The 22,468-nt window shown below is 50.3% G+C and overlaps 1 protein-coding gene across 1 annotated transcript in view; it reads right to left on the reverse strand.

The window, feature by feature from the left end:
* MTSS2 (MTSS I-BAR domain containing 2) overlaps positions 1-13,130 on the reverse strand; it is a 47,500-nt gene extending 34,370 nt beyond the window's left edge. Inside the window, exon 1 of the mRNA XM_075189409.1 lies at positions 12,708-13,130. Within this exon, the coding sequence (XP_075045510.1) occupies positions 12,708-12,776 (69 nt within the window). The 5' untranslated portion in view covers positions 12,777-13,130. The remainder of the gene's footprint in view (positions 1-12,707) is intronic.
* Positions 13,131-22,468: the final 9,338 nt, after the last annotated feature.

The following is a 22,468-nucleotide window of genomic DNA, read 5'->3' on the forward strand; positions in this document are numbered from 1 at the left end:
CTAAAAACATGTGTTGGTCTATCTGAGATGAAAAGACTTAATTAGCATGGGAGTTCGTTTTTCCAAAAAAAAAACAAGCTTCCTGCAACATGGCATGTTACCTCGTAAATCAATACATGAATATGAAAATAAATACATTTACACTCCCAGCCCTTTCTGGGGCTGCGCCAGTTACTAACCAGCGCCATACATTAAATATTTACCTTTAAATTAATAAATATACCCTTTAATCCCATAGTGCTGAGGTTTAACCTATTCCCAACCATGGCCCAACCCACTAACAGCAGCATCAGGTATTAACCCATTTGATGCTGCAGCAGGTGGGAGGTGAGGAGGACCAGACCACAGAACATTTGGGATTGTTATAAGCTGTAATATGTAACAGGCCTCTATGCTGCCTGACGCTCTCTGTGACTGCTTCAGTGGCTTCGTGTGAACCTCTCTGTAGGGAATAACGTGCCCTACATGCAGGAGATCACAAGGCTTTACAGAAATGTATAAAATGCTTTGGAGGGAGAGGAACACAAATCACTACATCAACTCCAGCCTTGGTGACAAAAAGACGTCGTACAACAGCCAATACTAACACGGAGCCTGCAGATCGGCTTTATGTCTACATCTTACAGAATAAGAATAGTTATCATACTACCAAATTCATGACCACTAACCTCGGCTCTAACCGGGTACACCCAGAGATGCCCACAGCCTGCCCCCTAAATGACCATAGCGGCCATCCTGCAAAAACACGAAGTTTGGGTATCATCTGGGTCGTCTTGGTTTTTCCCAAAGCAATTCAATCTAAAATCTATTTTATCTGACACCCCTCTGCCCCAGAACGTGGGCATCCCACGCCAGTGGCGGGCAGTCTAGTCTAGCATTCTGCTAACAGGATAATGGAGGGCAGGATTGGCGAATAGCCCTGGGGAGGTACAACTGAGGGGTGGTTTTTTTTTGGGGTGGGGGGGGGTGTCATAGGCAACCTGCATTGTTTTCCTTTGTAATAGGCTGCTGAGTCGAGTCACCCCGGGCTACAATTTGCCAGTCAGCTCCTGGACCTGGAGAACCACAGAGGTGGGAGACGCAGCGTTCTAGCCGGGTGTAATAGGGTCACCGGATTACAGAGTTATTGTTCCCTGACCCGAAATTTTATGTCACTTACGGTCAGTAATTTCAGTGTCAGCAGTAAGTTATAATATACAGATGAAATGTGAGGTGTCCATTGACTGAGTCCTTTAGGTAAGTCCTCTATTGCTGCCAATATGATACTATAATCTTTTACGCCCTGTGCCCTGGGGTAACCTGGTGATTATACAGGCTGGAGAGAAATGGTGATGTGAGGAAATATAACTATACATTGACCAGGGGACAAAATGTTCTGTCATAAAAATACTATATGTGCTGTATTATTACTGTGTGTTACCGAAACATGACTATTACATAAAGGGCACAGTACGTAGGAGATGAACTATATATGCGGGGGCTACAAAAACTATTGTCCTAACCTATTTACAGATCAGCAGAACAAGGGAAGTAGTACTGTGCAAGAGTCCACACATACAGATTAAAACCAAATACTGAGCATTACACCCAACATACAAGACAAGAGAAGTAGTACTGTGCAAGAGTCCACACATATTGAATAAAACCAAATACTGAGTGTGACTGGATCACTCATAAATAACTTATGGTATCAATTTATTTAAGGGAAATAGCGCAGGGCGCTGATTTATATAAATTGCCAATGCACTTATTTTTAATATTGTATATATTTTGAGATAGAAAATCGTCATTTCTGTGACCAAGGTAAAAACAGTTTTTTCCTGTTTTAAGGATATGCCTTATTTCTGATGTATATATCTGATACAATGAGCCTTTGTTTGCAAAGTCTTTTTTGTATTGGGATGTGTTTTGTATGGAAGTGTCATTGTTTGGGATTTGTAAGGTTGCTAGTGGAAACCTCCAATTAGGCATATGTTGAAGTCTTATGCCTGCTCTTGCCAAAGGCCCATCAGGGGGCCGTTACTGTGTGGCCTTTTGCCCAGAGTGAATTTCATAGATAAGTGTAAATTTTGTTAGCCTTGAAATACGTGTAAATCTATGTTTTGGGAAGCAGGGTACATCCCGATTCTAAAAATAGACTATTTCTGAACTGTATAAAAGGCATCAGCTTGTACTTGAAACTTGTTCTTCTGATATCAACTGACCTGATCATTGGGACCTCTAGCCAGTGAGAGCAAATAAACATCTTGCCTCAAGACCTGCTCGGAAACATCTTCAATATCGCTGTATTCCTGTGACCTACAGATTAGACCCTAAATCTAATCCGTTCTCTGGCTGTGTCTGAGCTTTGGACCAAAGCGTTTCCAGTACCACCGCTCTGCCCGCTACCCAGCAGCCCTGGTTAGTGTGATAGGCCAGGGGGTGGATCCATCCACAGCATCCCGGATTCATAGTAAGAGGTCTGGAGTTACCAGCCCGTGTACACCAGCAAGGAGATACACTAGCAGCGTCAGTGACCCAGAAGAAACCCGGTTCTGGATGCCGGTAAGGAGTCCAGTGGTGGCAGCCTTTGTAAGCCCCTCCTACTGCGGCAAGAGGGCGCTTTTTGGGATAACGAAAGGGAACGGTGGCAAAGTAAGCCCAACCGGTTCCCAGCAACAACAGACAGGGTGGCATAGGCGGTCCATCCTGTCACACTGAGCATAACATCCAGCATACAGAACAAGGGAAGTGGTACTGTACAGTGGATATAATAAGTCTACACACCGTGTCTGATATAAAGCCTGAAATATAAATATAACTAGTCACAGCGTTTCCCACCTGTCATGTGACCGTACAGCCAACACAATGCAAGTGAAAAATAAACAGTCATTTGTAGGAAAAACAAGTGAAAATAACAAATATGGCAATACCATTGTTGTATAAGTGTGCACACCCCTACATTAATACTTTGTGGAAGCAGCTCTTATTACAGCAGTGTCTCTTGTGTCTCTATTAACGACACACGTGGTGTCTCTCTCATCTCCTGCAAAACCGCTCAATGACCATCAAACTGAGGTACCGGAGCCAGTGCCGGAGCCGGAGCGATGTCCTGGCTGATCTCTATTGGGGGTTAATCACTCTCATTGCTGACAGGTGTATGCTAATTACCTTCCTACATGATACTGCATGTGATTGGTGAGCTCTGAACACAGGTACAGCCCCATTATAAAAAGGGTATGCACACTTATGCAACATGGACATTTAGTTTTTTTACTTATTTTTCCTGTTGTCTATTTGTTGTGGTGCTGTAAGACCACATTACAGGTGGGTGAAGGTCTGACCTGATTGCAGGCTGTACATCACAGGCACCATCTCAGTAGGGGTGTGTAGACTTTATACATCCACTGTACACCAACAGGACACAAAATGCTGCAGAAAATCACTTAAAACCACGATGATAAACTGGTTGTATCAGAGGATCGATCACTATAATAATAATAATATGTAACAAAACAATCTGTGTCACACTGACCCCCCAACATAAGCATTGAAAGGCCCAGAAAATGTCCATCTCACCTGCGGTTATGATATAGTATTAACGTATAATACTGTATATACACCGATCAGACACAACCTTAGGACCACTGACCAGTGAAGGGATAACACTGATTATCTGGTGACAATGACACCTGTCAGGGGTGGGATATATTAGACAACAAGGTGAACGGTCAGTTCTTGAAGTTGATGTGTTGGAAGCAGGAAAAATGGGCAACGTAAGGATCTGAGCGACTCTGACAAGGGCCAAATTGTGATGTCTGGACGGCTGGGTCAGAGCTTCTCCAAAACGTCCACTATTGTGGGGTGTTCCCGTGTACAGTGGTTATTCCCTACCAGAAGTGGTCCAAGAACAGACAACTGGTGACAGGGTCATGGGTGCCCAGGGTCATTGATGCACGTTGGTAGTGCAGGCGCCTGTCTGGTCCAATCCCACAGAGGAGCTACTGTAGCACAAATTGCTGATAAATATAATGCTGGTTATGATAGAGAGGTGTCAGATCACACAGTGCATCACAACTTGCTGCGTATGGGCTGGGCAGCCACAGACTGGTCTGAGTGCCCATACCGACCCCTGTCCACCGCCAAAAGAACCTACACTGGGCACGTAAGCGCCAGAACTGGGCCATGGAGCAATGGAAGAAGGTGGCCTGGTCGGATGAATCCCGGTTTCGCGTACATAATGTGGACAGCCGGGTGCGTGTGCATCGTTTACCTGGGGAATCCCATGTACTATGGGAATAAGGCAAACCAGCGGTGTCTGTGTGATGCTCTGGGCAATGTTCTACTGGGAAACCTTGGGTCCTGGCATTCATGTGGATGTTACAATGACACGTACCATCTACCTAAACATTGTTACAGACCAAGTGCACCCCTTCATGGCAGCGGTATTCCCTGATGGCAGTGGCCTCTTTCAGCAGGATAATGCCCCTGTCACACTGCAGGAATTGTTCAGGAATGGTCTGAGGAACATGACAGAGTTCAAGGTGTTGACTTGTCCTCCAAATTCCCCAGATCTCAATCCGATCGAGCATCTGTGAGATGTGCTTTAAAAACAAGTCCGAGCTACGGAGGCCGCACCTCACAACTTACAGGACTTAAAGGATCTGCTGCTACCGTCTTGGTGCCAGATACAACAGGATATCTTCAGAGGTCTTGTGGGGTCCATGCCTCGATTGGTCAGAGCTGTTTTGGTGGCACATGGGGACCTACACAATAATAGGCAGGTGGTTTTATTGTTGTAGCTGATCGGTGTATATAGATCATGTGTATAATGCTCGGATGTTATTACAGATATGATGTCTCGGAGCCTGAGTTTGGAATAGGCCTCGAAGGCCCCGCTCTAGATAGATTTACCCCCTGAGAGGTGCGGAGTCTAACGGTAGAGAGGTATTCACCAGAGATCCCCGCAAGGAATCTGGACTTAGCTGCTCTCCAGCCGCAGGTCACGTCCTCTAAGGGGGACTAGATCAGGGTGAGATGGAACCGTGGAGTGGAGCAGGACTGCTGGAAGATAAATGCAGAGGTTCAGATGGACGGCAGTGAACCAAATCATTGAGGTCTTAGAAAGCGAATACCTGAGAACAGGACTGATTATGAGGCACGAGGTTCCTGCAGCAATACCGCAGATCTTGATCGTGGAACAGGTAACACAGGATACCAAGGTGCAGACAAGAGCCAGAGAGAACAGCATCCTAACAGGTGAGGAGACCTGAAGATCCGGCAACTTGGTACAGAAGCAGCTGCTTTAAATAGACAGAGCTGACGGACAATTATCCAATCAGGTGAACGCAGGAAGTGAGAACCGAGGGAACAGGTAAGAGCAGTGACAGAGTTTAGCTGGTGCAATGTGTGACAGCCGGGTACTAATTATTAGCGATCTCCTTTCAGGACAGGAGCCAACTAATCCTGAACACCAGGATCCTGCACAATATCCGGCTAAAAGACTTACTGGACAGCAGCTAGAATACCTGTGACTGTGTGATAACGGGGAACCACCATTGTTCCATTATAGTTCTTCTTACTGACATAATGAGGTCTTATTACTAGGAGAGAATCCAAATATCTCATGTCCCAGCCCCCCCCAGACCACTACTCCTGTCCCCAATGAGAGCTATTGGGTCTCATACATAACCCTCCTCTATATACCTCTCCTCATTGTATATACCCCTCGTCACCTCTGTATATACCTCTCCTCATCCTATATACCCCTCGTCACCTCTCTATATACCTCTCCTCATCCTATATACCCCTCGTCACCTCTCTATATACCTCTCCTCATCCTATATACCCCCCGTCACCTCTCTATATACCTCTCCTCATCCTATATACCCCTCGTCACCTCTCTATATATATCTCCTCATCCTATATACCCCCGTCACCTCTCTATATACCTCTCCTCATCCTATATACCCCTCGTCACCTCTCTATATACCTCTCCTCATTATATATACCCCTCGTCACCTCTCTATATACCTCTCCTCATCCTATATACCCCTCGTCACCTCTGTATATACCTCTCCTCATCCTATATACCCCTCGTCACCTCTGTATATACCTCTCCTCATCCTATATACCCCTCGTCACCTCTGTATATACCTCTCCTCATCCTATATACCCCTCGTCACCTCTCTATATATATCTCCTCATCCTATATACCCCCGTCACCTCTCTATATACCTCTCCTCATCCTATATACCCCTCGTCACCTCTCTATATACCTCTCCTCATCCTATATACCCCTCGTCACCTCTCTATATACCTCTCCTCATCCTATATACCCCCGTCACCTCTCTATATACCTCTCCTCATCCTATATACCCCTCGTCACCTCTCTATATACCTCTCCTCATCCTATATACCCCTCGTCACCTCTCTATATACCTCTCCTCATCCTATATACCCCTCGTCACCTCTCTATATACCTCTCCTCATCCTATATACCCCTCGTCACCTCTGTATATACCTCTCCTCATCCTATATACCCCTCGTCACCTCTGTATATACCTCTCCTCATCCTATATACCCCTCGTCACCTCTGTATATACCTCTCCTCATTGTATATACCCCTCGCCACCTCTGTATATACCTCTCCTCATCCTATATACCCCCCGTCACCTCTGTATATACCTCTCCTCATCCTATATACCCCTCGTCACCTCTCTATATACCTCTCCTCATCCTACATACCCCTCGTCACCTCTGTATATACCTCTCCTCATCCTATATACCCCTCGTCACCTCTCTATATACCTCTCCTCATCCTATATACCCCTCGTCACCTCTCTATATACCTCTCCTCATCCTATATACCCCTCGTCACCTCTCTATATACCTCTCCTCATCCTATATACCCCTCGTCACCTCTCTATATACCTCTCCTCATCCTATATACCCCTCGTCACCTCTCTATATACCTCTCCTCATCCTATATACCCCTCGTCACCTCTCTATATACCTCTCCTCATCCTACATACCCCTCGTCACCTCTCTATATACCTCTCCTCATCCTACATACCCCTCGTCACCTCTCTATATACCTCTCCTCATCCTACATACCCCTCGTCACCTCTCTATATACCTCTCCTCATCCTACATACCCCTCGTCACCTCTCTATATACCTCTCCTCATCCTACATACCCCTCGTCACCTCTCTATATACCTCTCCTCATCCTACATACCCCTCGTCACCTCTCTATATACCTCTCCTCATCCTATATACCCCTCGTCACCTCTATATATACCTCTCCTCATCCTACATACCCCTCGTCACCTCTCTATATACCTCTCCTCATCCTATATACCCCTCGTCACCTCTGTATATACCTCTCCTCATCCTATATACCCCTCGTCACCTCTGTATATACCTCTCCTCATCCTATATACCCCTCGTCACCTCTCTATATACCTCTCCTCATCCTATATACCCCTCGTCACCTCTGTATATACCTCTCCTCATCCTATATACCCCTCGTCACCTCTGTATATACCTCTCCTCATCCTATATACCCCTCGTCACCTCTCTATATATATCTCCTCATCCTATATACCCCCGTCACCTCTCTATATACCTCTCCTCATCCTATATACCCCTCGTCACCTCTCTATATACCTCTCCTCATCCTATATACCCCTCGTCACCTCTCTATATACCTCTCCTCATCCTATATACCCCTCGTCACCTCTCTATATACCTCTCCTCATCCTATATACCCCTCGTCACCTCTCTATATACCTCTCCTCATCCTATATACCCCTCGTCACCTCTCTATATACCTCTCCTCATCCTATATACCCCTCGTCACCTCTCTATATACCTCTCCTCATCCTATATACCCCTCGTCACCTCTCTATATACCTCTCCTCACCTCTCTATATACCTCTCCTCATCCTATATACCCCTCGTCACCTCTCTATATACCTCTCCTCATCCTATATACCCCTCGTCACCTCTCTATATACCTCTCCTCATCCTATATACCCCTCGTCACCTCTGTATATACCTCTTCTCACCTCTCTATATACCTCTCCTCATCCTATATACCCCTCGTCACCTCTCTATATACCTCTCCTCATCCTATATACCCCTCGTCACCTCTGTATATACCTCTCCTCATCCTATATACCCCCCGTCACCTCTCTATATACCTCTCCTCATTGTATATACCCGTCGTCACCTCTCTATATACCTCTCCTCATCCTATATACCCCTCGTCACCTCTCTATATACCTCTCCTCATCCTATATACCCCCCGTCACCTCTGTATATACCTCTCCTTATCCTATATACCCCTCGTCACCTCTGTATATACCTCTCCTCATCCTATATACCCCTCGTCACCTCTGTATATACCTCTCCTCATCCTATATACCCCTCGTCACCTCTCTATATACCTCTCCTCACCTCTCTATATACCTCTCCTCATCCTATATACCCCTCGTCACCTCTCTATATACCTCTCCTCATCCTATATACCCCCCGTCACCTCTCTATATACCTCTCCTCATTGTATATACCCCTCGTCACCTCTCTATATACCTCTCCTCATCCTATATACCCCCCGTCACCTCTCTATATACCTCTCCTCATTGTATATACCCGTCGTCACCTCTCTATATACCTCTCCTCATCCTATATACCCCTCGTCACCTCTGTATATACCTCTCCTCATCCTATATACCCCCCGTCACCTCTCTATATACCTCTCCTCATCCTATATACCCCTCGTCACCTCTCTATATACCTCTCCTCATCCTATATACCCCTCGTCACCTCTGTATATACCTCTCCTCACCTCTCTATATACCTCTCCTCATCCTATATACCCCTCGTCACCTCTATATATACCTCTCCTCATCCTATATACCCCCCGTCACCTCTGTATATACCTCTCCTCATCCTATATACCCCTCGTCACCTCTCTATATACCTCTCCTCATCCTATATACCCCTCGTCACCTCTGTATATACCTCTCCTCATCCTATATACCCCTCGTCACCTCTCTATATACCTCTCCTCATCCTATATACCCCTCGTCACCTCTCTATATACCTCTCCTCATTGTATATACCCCTCGTCACCTCTCTATATACCTCTCCTCATCCTATATACCCCCGTCACCTCTCTATATACCTCTCCTCATCCTATATACCCCTCGTCACCTCTGTATATACCTCTCCTCATCCTATATACCCCTCGTCACCTCTCTATATACCTCTCCTCATCGCTCTATATACCTCTCCTCATCCTATATACCCCCCGTCACCTCTCTATATACCTCTCCTCATCCTATATACCCCCGTCACCTCTCTATATACCTCTCCTCATCCTATATACCCCTCGTCACCTCTGTATATACCTCTCCTCATCCTATATACCCCTCGTCACCTCTCTATATACCTCTCCTCATCCTATATACCCCCCGTCACCTCTCTATATACCTCTCCTCATCCTATATACCCCTCGTCACCTCTCTATATACCTCTCCTCATCCTATATACCCCTCGTCACCTCTGTATATACCTCTCCTCACCTCTCTATATACCTCTCCTCATCCTATATACCCCTCGTCACCTCTCTATATACCTCTCCTCATCCTATATACCCCTCGTCACCTCTCTATATACCTCTCCTCACCTCTCTATATACCTCTCCTTATCCTATATACCCCTCGTCACCTCTCTATATACCTCTCCTCATCCTATATACCCCCGTCACCTCTATATACCTCTCCTCATTGTATATACCCCTCGTCACCTCTCTATATACCTCTCCTCATCCTATATACCCCCGTCACCTCTCTATATACCTCTCCTCATTGTATATACCCGTCGTCACCTCTCTATATACCTCTCCTCATCCTATATACCCCTCGTCACCTCTGTATATAGCTCTCCTCATCCTATATACCCCCCGTCACCTCTGTATATAGCTCTCCTCATCCTATATACCACCCGTCACCTCTCTATACCTCTCCTCATCCTATATACCCCCTCGTCACCTCTCTATATACCTCTCCTCATCCTATATACCCCTCGTCACCTCTGTATATACCTCTCTATATACCTCTCCTCATCCTATATACCCCTCGTCACCTCTCTATATACCTCTCCTCATCCTATATACCCCTCGTCACCTCTGTATATACCTCTCCTCATCCTATATACCCCTCATCACCTCTCTATATACCTTTCCTCATCCTATATACCCCTCGTCACCTCTCTATATACCTCTCCTCATCACCTCTATATATACCTCTCCTCATCCTATATACCCCTCATCACTTCTACATTGGCCTCCTTTTAAAAACCTCCACTGAGCTATCTTTCAGCCATTATTACCTATTTAGTGCACAATGACCCACCGGGCACCGCGCTGTGCCCCCAGTCACCCCCACACAGTGCTTGCAGTCACCCCACGCTGTGCCCCCAGTCACCCCCACACAGTGCTTGCAGTCACCCCACGCTGTGCCCCCAGTCACCCCACGCTGTGCCCCCAGTCACCCCACGCTGTGCCCCCAGTCACCCCACGCAGTGCCCCCAGTCACCCCACGCTGTGCCCCCAGTCACCCCACGCAGTGCCCCCAGTCACCCCACGCAGTGCCCCCAGTCACCCCACGCTGTGCCCCCAGTCACCCCACGCAGTGCCCCCAGTCACCCCACGCTGTGCCCCCAGTCACCCCACGCTGTGCCCCCAGTCACCCCACGCTGTGCCCCCAGTCACTCCTTACTGTGCCCCCAGTCACCCCATGCTGTGCCCCCAGTCCACGCCCACGCTGTGCCCCCAGTCACTCCTTACTGTGCCCCCCAGTCACCCCACGCAGTGCCCCCAGTCACCCCACGCTGTGCCCCCCAGTCACGCCCCCACGCTGTGCCCCCAGTCACTCCTTACTGTGCCCCCAGTCACCCCATGCTGTGCCCCCAGTCACCCCACGCTGTGCCCCCAGTCACCCCACGCTGTGCCCCCAGTCACTCCTTACTGTGCCCCCAGTCACCCCACGCTGTGCCCCCAGTCACCCCACGCTGTGCCCCCAGTCACCCCACGCAGTGCCCCCAGTCACCCCACGCTGTGCCCCCAGTCACCCCACGCTGTGCCCCCAGTCACTCCTTACTGTGCCCCCAGTCACCCCATGCTGTGCCCCCAGTCACCCCACGCTGTGCCCCCCAGTCACCCCACGCTGTGCCCCCAGTCACTCCTTACTGTGCCCCCAGTCACTCCTTACTGTGCCCCCAGTCACCCCACGCAGTGCCCCCAGTCACCCCACGCTGTGCCCCCCAGTCACCCCACGCTGTGCCCCCAGTCACCCCACGCTGTGCCCCCAGTCACTCCTTACTGTGCCCCCAGTCACCCCCATGCTGTGCCCCCAGTCACACCCCACGCTGTGCCCCCAGTCACCCCACGCTGTGCCCCCAGTCACTCCTTACTGTGCCCCCAGTCACCCCACGCTGTGCCCCCCAGTCACCCCACGCTGTGCCCTCCCAGTCACCCACGCAGTGCCCCCAGTCACCCCACGCAGTGCCCCCAGTCACCCCACGCTGTGCCCCCAGTCACCCCAGCGCTGTGCCCCCAGTCACTCCTTACTGTGCCCCCAGTCACCCCCACGCAGTGCCCCCAGTCACCCCACGCTGTGCCCCCAGTCACCCCACGCTCGTTGCCCTCCAGTCACCCCACGCTGTGCCCCCCCAGTCCACTCCTTACTGTGCCCCCAGTCACCCCACGCTGTGCCCCCCAGTCACCCCACGCTGTGCCCCCAGTCACCCCACGCTGTGCCCCCAGTCACCCCGTGCCCCCCAGTCACCCCACGCTGTGGCCCCCCCAGTCACTCCTTACTGTGCCCCTAGTCACCCCACGCAGTGCCCCTAGTCACGCCCACGCCTGTGCCCCCCAGTCACCCTCCTGACACATACATGTACCATACACTGCAGCCAGCACACACCTCTGACAGGCGGCTGCCGCAGTGCCCTCAGGGGCTCAGTGAGCAGATTATCAGGCTCTGCAGAGCATTAGCCAGTGCCGGAGCCGGCAGCAGGGAAAGGGTTATGGGGCTCTGCAGCTGTCTGTTGGTTCAGAGCCTCCTCCCGGCTGCCTTCTCTAACTTACACAAAGATGCCAGCCAGACCCCCTCCCCCAATCTCCTGACACATCACCAGCCAGCCCCAGCACAGGGCATGAGATACCCTGGAAGATGTGGGCACTGCCCTCAGTAACGCAGGGCAAGCAGAACCCATAGAGAGCGGATTCCAATGCAGCGATGGTGCCGTCTCACCAGTCACCACACACACATGTATGCAGACAGGACACATGAACATGTACATAGGTGTGTATGTATATAACAAATATAATCGTATAGACACGTGTGTATATAGACACACACACATATAGACACACACACACATATATATATATAGACACACACACATATATATATAGACACACACACATATATATATATATATATATATATATATATATATATATATATATAGACACACACACATATATCTAAAGAGAGAGACGTACGTCATCACCATCACACATACATATATGTATATATATGAACACTCTTCATTATCAGCAGTACACACAGGATTTATTGATTGGGGGAGGGGTCAGCTCAGGGCCCCTCCCCCTTTATCATGCCACTATTAACATTACAGCTCATCAGTTACCTTCATATCATTGATGATGGCCTGGAAGAGACCCCCCAGAGCCCCACACTCCTTATCCACTGACTCCATGACAGCCAAGCTGGGGGTCTCAGGATCCAGCTGCCTGGGAGAAGGGGGCACAATCCTCTGGGCTGGATCCAGATGAGAGCGTGAAACAGACAGCAAATTCCAGAGAATCCAGAAGTGCTGGGACCTCCTCCCCTGTGACTGTCACCCACCTCCCCCCCTGATGAGTCCTCTCTGCCTGGTGTCAGTGGCAGCCGTCAGATGCCCCATGGCCAGGGGGAGAAGCCAGACAGAGCATCCCTGCAGCAGAGGGGAGGGGCGCAAGAGCTGAGCCGGGGTCCTGGGAAAGGGGAGAGAGAGGGGCTGCACTGCCGGCAGATCTATGCAGAGAGAGAGGCTGCAGTGCAGCATAGAGGAGGGAGGGACTGTCACATGGAGAGAGAGGGGGGTGACTGTGCCCACTGCTCCTGACAGCTAGCCTGCTTACTGACACTGTGCACCCTTACTGACACTGTGCATCCTTACTGACACTGTGCACCCTTACTGACACTGTGCATCCTTACTGACACTGTGCACCCTTGACACTGTGCACCCTTACTGACACTGTGCACCCTTACTGACAGCTAGCCTGCTTACTGACACTGTGCACCCTTACTGACACTGTGCACCCTTACTAACACTGTGCACCCTTACTGACAGCTAGCCTGCTTACTGACACTGTGCACCCTTACTGACACTGTGCACCCTTACTAACACTGTGCACCCTTACTAACACTGTGCACCCTTACTGACACTGTGCACCCTTACTGACAGCTAGCCTGCTTACTGACACTGTGCAGCATAGAGGAGGGAGGGACTGTCACATGGAGAGAGAGGGGGGTGACTGTGCCCACTGCTCCTGACAGCTAGCCTGCTTACTGACACTGTGCACCCTTACTGACACTGTGCATCCTTACTGACACTGTGCACCCTTACTGACACTGTGCATCCTTACTGACACTGTGCACCCTTGACACTGTGCACCCTTACTGACACTGTGCACCCTTACTGACAGCTAGCCTGCTTACTGACACTGTGCACCCTTACTGACACTGTGCACCCTTACTAACACTGTGCACCCTTACTTACACTGTGCACACTTACTGACACTGTGCACCCTTACTGACAGCTAGCCTGCTTACTGACACTGTGCACCCTTACTGACACTGCATCCTTACTGACAGCTAGCCTGCTTACTGACACTGTGCACCCTTACTGACACTGTGCACCCTTACTGACAGCTAGCCTGCTTACTGACACTGTGCACCCTTACTGACACTGTGCATCCTTACTGACACTGTGCACCCTTACTGACAGCTAGCCTGCTTACTGACACTATGCACCCTTACTGACACTGTGCACCCTTACTGACACTGTGCACCCTTACTGACAGCTAGCCTGCTTACTGACACTGTGCATCCTTACTGACTGCTAGCCTGCTTACTGACACTGTGCACCCTTACTGACACTGTGCACCCTTACTGACACTGTGCACCCTTACTGACAGCTAGCCTGCTTACTGACACTGTGCACCCTTACTGACACTGTGCACCCTTACTGACAGCTAGCCTGCTTACTGACACTGTGCACCCTTACTGACACTGTGCACCCTTACTGACAGCTAGCCTGCTTACTGACACTGTGCATCCTTACTGACACTGTGCACCCTTACTGACACTGTGCACCCTTACTGACAGCTAGCCTGCTTACTGACACTGCATCCTTACTGACACTGTGCACCCTTACTGACACTGTGCACCCTTACTGACTGCTAGCCTGCTTACTGACACTGTGCACCCTTACTGACAGCTAGCCTGCTTACTGACACTGTGCACCCTTACTGACACTGTGCACCCTTACTGACAGCTAGCCTGCTTACTGACACTGTGCATCTTTACTGATACTGTGCACCCTTACTGACACTGTGCACCCTTACTGACAGCTAGCCTGCTTACTGACACTGTGCATCCTTACTGACACTGTGCACCCTTACTGACACTGTGCACCCTTACTGACAGCTAGCCTGCTTACTGACACTGTGCATCCTTACTGACACTGTGCACCCTTACTGACACTGTGCACCCTTACTGACTGCTAGCCTGCTTACTGACACTGTGCATCCTTACTGACTGCTAGCCTGCTTACTGACACTGTGCACCCTTACTGACACTGTGCACCCTTACTGACACTGTGCACCCTTACTGACTGCTAGCCTGCTTACTGACACTGTGCACCCTTACTGACACTGTGCACCCTTACTGACACTGTGCATCCTTACTGACTGCTAGCCTGCTTACTGACACAGGGCACCCTTACTAACTGCTAGCCTGCTTACTGACACTGTGCACCCTTACTGACAGCTAGCCTGCTTACTGACACTGTGCACCCTTACTGACAGCTAGCCTGCTTACTGACACTGTGCACCCTTACTGACACTGTGCACCCTTACTGACACTGTGCACCCTTACTGACAGCTAGCCTGCTTACTGACACTGCATCCTTACTGACACTGTGCACCCTTACTGACACTGTGCACCCTTACTGACTGCTAGCCTGCTTACTGACACTGTGCACCCTTACTGACAGCTAGCCTGCTTACTGACACTGTGCACCCTTACTGACACTGTGCACCCTTACTGACAGCTAGCCTGCTTACTGACACTGTGCATCCTTACTGATACTGTGCACCCTTACTGACACTGTGCACCCTTACTGACAGCTAGCCTGCTTACTGACACTGTGCATCCTTACTGACACTGTGCACCCTTACTGACACTGTGCACCCTTACTGACAGCTAGCCTGCTTACTGACACTGTGCATCCTTACTGACACTGTGCACCCTTACTGACACTGTGCACCCTTACTGACTGCTAGCCTGCTTACTGACACTGTGCATCCTTACTGACTGCTAGCCTGCTTACTGACACTGTGCACCCTTACTGACACTGTGCACCCTTACTGACACTGTGCACCCTTACTGACTGCTAGCCTGCTTACTGACACTGTGCACCCTTACTGACACTGTGCACCCTTACTGACACTGTGCATCCTTACTGACTGCTAGCCTGCTTACTGACACAGGGCACCCTTACTAACTGCTAGCCTGCTTACTGACACTGTGCACCCTTACTGACAGCTAGCCTGCTTACTGACACTGTGCACCCTTACTGACAGCTAGCCTGCTTACTGACACTGTGCACCCTTACTGACACTGTGCACCCTTACTGACACTGTGCATCCTTACTGACTGCTAGCCTGCTTACTGACACAGGGCACCCTTACTAACTGCTAGCCTGCTTACTGACACTGTGCACCCTTACTGACAGCTAGCCTGCTTACTGACACTGTGCATCCTTACTGACACTGTGCACCCTTACTGACAGCTAGCCTGCTTACTGACACTGTGCACCCTTACTGACACTGTGCTCCCTTACTGACAGCTAGCCTGCTTACTGACACTGTGCACTCTTACTGACTGCTAGCCTGCTTACTGACACTGTGCATCCTTACTGACTGCTAGCCTGCTTACTGACACTGTGCTCCCTTACTGACACTGTGCACCCTTACTGACAGCTAGCCTGCTTACTGACACTGTGCTCCCTTACTGACAGCTAGCCTGCTTACTGACACTGTGCACCCTTACTGACACTGTGCACCCTTACTGACAGCTAGCCTGCTTACTGACACTGTGCAGCATAGAGGAGGGAGGGACTGTCACATGGAGAGAGAGGGGGGTGACTGTGCCCACTGCTCCTGACAGCTAGCCTGCTTACTGACACTGTGCACCCTTACTGACACAGGGCATCCTTACTGACACTGTGCATCCTTACTGACACTGTGCACCCTTACTGACACAGGGCATCCTTACTGACACTGTGCACCCTTACTGACACTGTGCACCCTTACTGACTGCTAGCCTGCTTACTGACACTGTGCACCCTTACTGACACTGTGCATCCTTACTGACTGCTAGCCTGCTTACTGACACTGTGCATCCTTACTGACACTGTGCACCCTTACTGACAGCTAGCCTGCTTACTGACACTGTGCATCCTTACTGACACTGTGCACCCTTACTGACAGCTAGCCTGCTTACTGACACTGTGCACCCTTACTGACAGCTAGCCTGCTTACTGACACTGTGCATCCTTACTGACTGCTAGCCTGCTTACTGACACTGTGCATCCTTACTGACACTGTGCACCCTTACTGACAGCTAGCCTGCTTACTGACACTGTGCACCCTTACTGACACTGTGCATCCTTACTGACTGCTAGCCTGCTTACTGACACAGGGCACCCTTACTAACTGCTAGCCTGCTTACTGACACAGGGCACCCTTACTGACAGCTAGCCTGCTTACTGACACTGTGCACCCTTACTGACACTGTGCACCCTTACTGACAGCTAGCCTGCTTACTGACACTGTGCATCCTTACTGACACTGTGCACCCTTACTGACACTGTGCACCCTTACTGACAGCTAGCCTGCTTACTGACACTGCATCCTTACTGACACTGTGCACCCTTACTGACACTGTGCACCCTTACTGACTGCTAGCCTGCTTACTGACACTGTGCACCCTTACTGACAGCTAGCCTGCTTACTGACACTGTGCACCCTTACTGACACTGTGCACCCTTACTGACAGCTAGCCTGCTTACTGACACTGTGCATCTTTACTGATACTGTGCACCCTTACTGACACTGTGCACCCTTACTGACAGCTAGCCTGCTTACTGACACTGTGCATCCTTACTGACACTGTGCACCCTTACTGACACTGTGCACCCTTACTGACAGCTAGCCTGCTTACTGACACTGTGCATCCTTACTGACACTGTGCACCCTTACTGACACTGTGCACCCTTACTGACTGCTAGCCTGCTTACTGACACTGTGCATCCTTACTGACTGCTAGCCTGCTTACTGACACTGTGCACCCTTACTGACACTGTGCACCCTTACTGACACTGTGCACCCTTACTGACTGCTAGCCTGCTTACTGACACTGTGCACCCTTACTGACACTGTGCACCCTTACTGACACTGTGCATCCTTACTGACTGCTAGCCTGCTTACTGACACAGGGCACCCTTACTAACTGCTAGCCTGCTTACTGACACTGTGCACCCTTACTGACAGCTAGCCTGCTTACTGACACTGTGCACCCTTACTGACAGCTAGCCTGCTTACTGACACTGTGCACCCTTACTGACACTGTGCACCCTTACTGACACTGTGCACCCTTACTGACAGCTAGCCTGCTTACTGACACTGCATCCTTACTGACACTGTGCACCCTTACTGACACTGTGCACCCTTACTGACTGCTAGCCTGCTTACTGACACTGTGCACCCTTACTGACAGCTAGCCTGCTTACTGACACTGTGCACCCTTACTGACACTGTGCACCCTTACTGACAGCTAGCCTGCTTACTGACACTGTGCATCCTTACTGATACTGTGCACCCTTACTGACACTGTGCACCCTTACTGACAGCTAGCCTGCTTACTGACACTGTGCATCCTTACTGACACTGTGCACCCTTACTGACACTGTGCACCCTTACTGACAGCTAGCCTGCTTACTGACACTGTGCATCCTTACTGACACTGTGCACCCTTACTGACACTGTGCACCCTTACTGACTGCTAGCCTGCTTACTGACACTGTGCATCCTTACTGACTGCTAGCCTGCTTACTGACACTGTGCACCCTTACTGACACTGTGCACCCTTACTGACACTGTGCACCCTTACTGACTGCTAGCCTGCTTACTGACACTGTGCACCCTTACTGACACTGTGCACCCTTACTGACACTGTGCATCCTTACTGACTGCTAGCCTGCTTACTGACACAGGGCACCCTTACTAACTGCTAGCCTGCTTACTGACACTGTGCACCCTTACTGACAGCTAGCCTGCTTACTGACACTGTGCACCCTTACTGACAGCTAGCCTGCTTACTGACACTGTGCACCCTTACTGACACTGTGCACCCTTACTGACACTGTGCATCCTTACTGACTGCTAGCCTGCTTACTGACACAGGGCACCCTTACTAACTGCTAGCCTGCTTACTGACACTGTGCACCCTTACTGACAGCTAGCCTGCTTACTGACACTGTGCATCCTTACTGACACTGTGCACCCTTACTGACAGCTAGCCTGCTTACTGACACTGTGCACCCTTACTGACACTGTGCTCCCTTACTGACAGCTAGCCTGCTTACTGACACTGTGCACTCTTACTGACTGCTAGCCTGCTTACTGACACTGTGCATCCTTACTGACTGCTAGCCTGCTTACTGACACTGTGCTCCCTTACTGACACTGTGCACCCTTACTGACAGCTAGCCTGCTTACTGACACTGTGCTCCCTTACTGACAGCTAGCCTGCTTACTGACACTGTGCACCCTTACTGACACTGTGCACCCTTACTGACAGCTAGCCTGCTTACTGACACTGTGCAGCATAGAGGAGGGAGGGACTGTCACATGGAGAGAGAGGGGGGTGACTGTGCCCACTGCTCCTGACAGCTAGCCTGCTTACTGACACTGTGCACCCTTACTGACACAGGGCATCCTTACTGACACTGTGCATCCTTACTGACACTGTGCACCCTTACTGACACAGGGCATCCTTACTGACACTGTGCACCCTTACTGACACTGTGCACCCTTACTGACTGCTAGCCTGCTTACTGACACTGTGCACCCTTACTGACACTGTGCATCCTTACTGACTGCTAGCCTGCTTACTGACACTGTGCATCCTTACTGACACTGTGCACCCTTACTGACAGCTAGCCTGCTTACTGACACTGTGCATCCTTACTGACACTGTGCACCCTTACTGACAGCTAGCCTGCTTACTGACACTGTGCACCCTTACTGACAGCTAGCCTGCTTACTGACACTGTGCATCCTTACTGACTGCTAGCCTGCTTACTGACACTGTGCATCCTTACTGACACTGTGCACCCTTACTGACAGCTAGCCTGCTTACTGACACTGTGCACCCTTACTGACACTGTGCATCCTTACTGACTGCTAGCCTGCTTACTGACACAGGGCACCCTTACTAACTGCTAGCCTGCTTACTGACACAGGGCACCCTTACTGACTGCTAGCCTGCTTACTGACAGAGGGCACCCTTACTGACTGCTAGCCTGCTTACTGACACAGGGCACCCTTACTAACTGCTAGCCTGCTTACTGACACAGGGCACCCTTACTGACTGCTAGCCTGCTTACTGACACTGTGCACCCTTACTGACAGCTAGCCTGCTTACTGACACTGTGCACCCTTACTGACAGCTAGCCTGCTTACTGACACAGGGCACCCTTACTGACACAGTGCATCCTTACTGACAGCTAGCCTGCTTACTGACACTGTGCATCCTTACTGACACTGTGCACCCTTACTGACAGCTAGCCTGCTTACTGATACTGTGCACCCTTACTGACAGCTAGCCTGCTTACTGACACTGTGCATCCTTACTGACTGCTAGCCTGCTTACTGACACTGTGCATCCTTACTGACACTGTGCACCCTTACTGACAGCTAGCCTGCTTACTGACACTGTGCATCCTTACTGACTGCTAGCCTGCTTACTGACACAGGGCACCCTTACTAACTGCTAGCCTGCTTACTGACACAGGGCACCCTTACTGACTGCTAGCCTGCTTACTGACAGAGGGCACACTTACTGACTGCTAGCCTGCTTACTGACACAGGGCACCCTTACTAACTGCTAGCCTGCTTACTGACACAGGGCACCCTTACTGACTGCTAGCCTGCTTACTGACACTGTGCACCCTTACTGACAGCTAGCCTGCTTACTGACACTGTGCACCCTTACTGACAGCTAGCCTGCTTACTGACACAGGGCACCCTTACTGACACAGTGCATCCTTACTGACAGCTAGCCTGCTTACTGACACTGTGCACCTTTACTGATAGCTAGCCTGCTTACTGACACAGGGCACCCTTACTGACATAGTGCATCCTTACTTACAGCTAGCCTGCTTACTGACACAGACACCCTTACTGACAGCTAGCCTGCTTACTGACACTGTGCACCCTTACTGACACTGTGCACCCTTACTGACACTGTGCACCCTTACTGACTGCTAGCCTGCTTACTGACACTGTGCACCCTTACTGACACTGTGCATCCTTACTGACTGCTAGCCTGCTTACTGACACTGTGCATCCTTACTGACACTGTGCACCCTTACTGACAGCTAGCCTGCTTACTGACACTGTGCATCCTTACTGACACTGTGCACCCTTACTGACAGCTAGCCTGCTTACTGACACTGTGCACCCTTACTGACAGCTAGCCTGCTTACTGACACTGTGCATCCTTACTGACTGCTAGCCTGCTTACTGACACTGTGCATCCTTACTGACACTGTGCACCCTTACTGACAGCTAGCCTGCTTACTGACACTGTGCACCCTTACTGACACTGTGCATCCTTACTGACTGCTAGCCTGCTTACTGACACAGGGCACCCTTACTAACTGCTAGCCTGCTTACTGACACAGGGCACCCTTACTGACTGCTAGCCTGCTTACTGACAGAGGGCACCCTTACTGACTGCTAGCCTGCTTACTGACACAGGGCACCCTTACTAACTGCTAGCCTGCTTACTGACACAGGGCACCCTTACTGACTGCTAGCCTGCTTACTGACACTGTGCACCCTTACTGACAGCTAGCCTGCTTACTGACACTGTGCACCCTTACTGACAGCTAGCCTGCTTACTGACACAGGGCACCCTTACTGACACAGTGCATCCTTACTGACAGCTAGCCTGCTTACTGACACTGTGCATCCTTACTGACACTGTGCACCCTTACTGACAGCTAGCCTGCTTACTGACACTGTGCACCCTTACTGACAGCTAGCCTGCTTACTGACACTGTGCATCCTTACTGACTGCTAGCCTGCTTACTGATACTGTGCATCCTTACTGACACTGTGCACCCTTACTGACAGCTAGCCTGCTTACTGACACTGTGCACCCTTACTGACACTGTGCATCCTTACTGACTGCTAGCCTGCTTACTGACACAGGGCACCCTTACTAACTGCTAGCCTGCTTACTGACACAGGGCACCCTTACTGACTGCTAGCCTGCTTACTGACAGAGGGCACACTTACTGACTGCTAGCCTGCTTACTGACACAGGGCACCCTTACTAACTGCTAGCCTGCTTACTGACACAGGGCACCCTTACTGACTGCTAGCCTGCTTACTGACACTGTGCACCCTTACTGACAGCTAGCCTGCTTACTGACACTGTGCACCCTTACTGACAGCTAGCCTGCTTACTGACACAGGGCACCCTTACTGACACAGTGCATCCTTACTGACAGCTAGCCTGCTTACTGACACTGTGCACCTTTACTGACAGCTAGCCTGCTTACTGACACAGGGCACCCTTACTGACATAGTGCATCCTTACTTACAGCTAGCCTGCTTACTGACACAGACACCCTTACTGACAGCTAGCCTGCTTACTGACACTGTGCATCCTTACTGACAGCTAGCCTGCTAGGTCTGTACTCCTATCACAGTGAATACTAACACTCTAGGGCCACTACTGTCTGACACCGGGTCACTCTGCATTGTATCCAGGTAGTTTGTGTGATTTAGGTACAATAACATGGAGCAGCAACGAGTATACTGACACTGC

Source organism: Mixophyes fleayi, chromosome 10 (assembly GCF_038048845.1).
Source record: "Mixophyes fleayi isolate aMixFle1 chromosome 10, aMixFle1.hap1, whole genome shotgun sequence".
NCBI classification, from domain to species: domain Eukaryota; kingdom Metazoa; phylum Chordata; class Amphibia; order Anura; family Limnodynastidae; genus Mixophyes; species Mixophyes fleayi.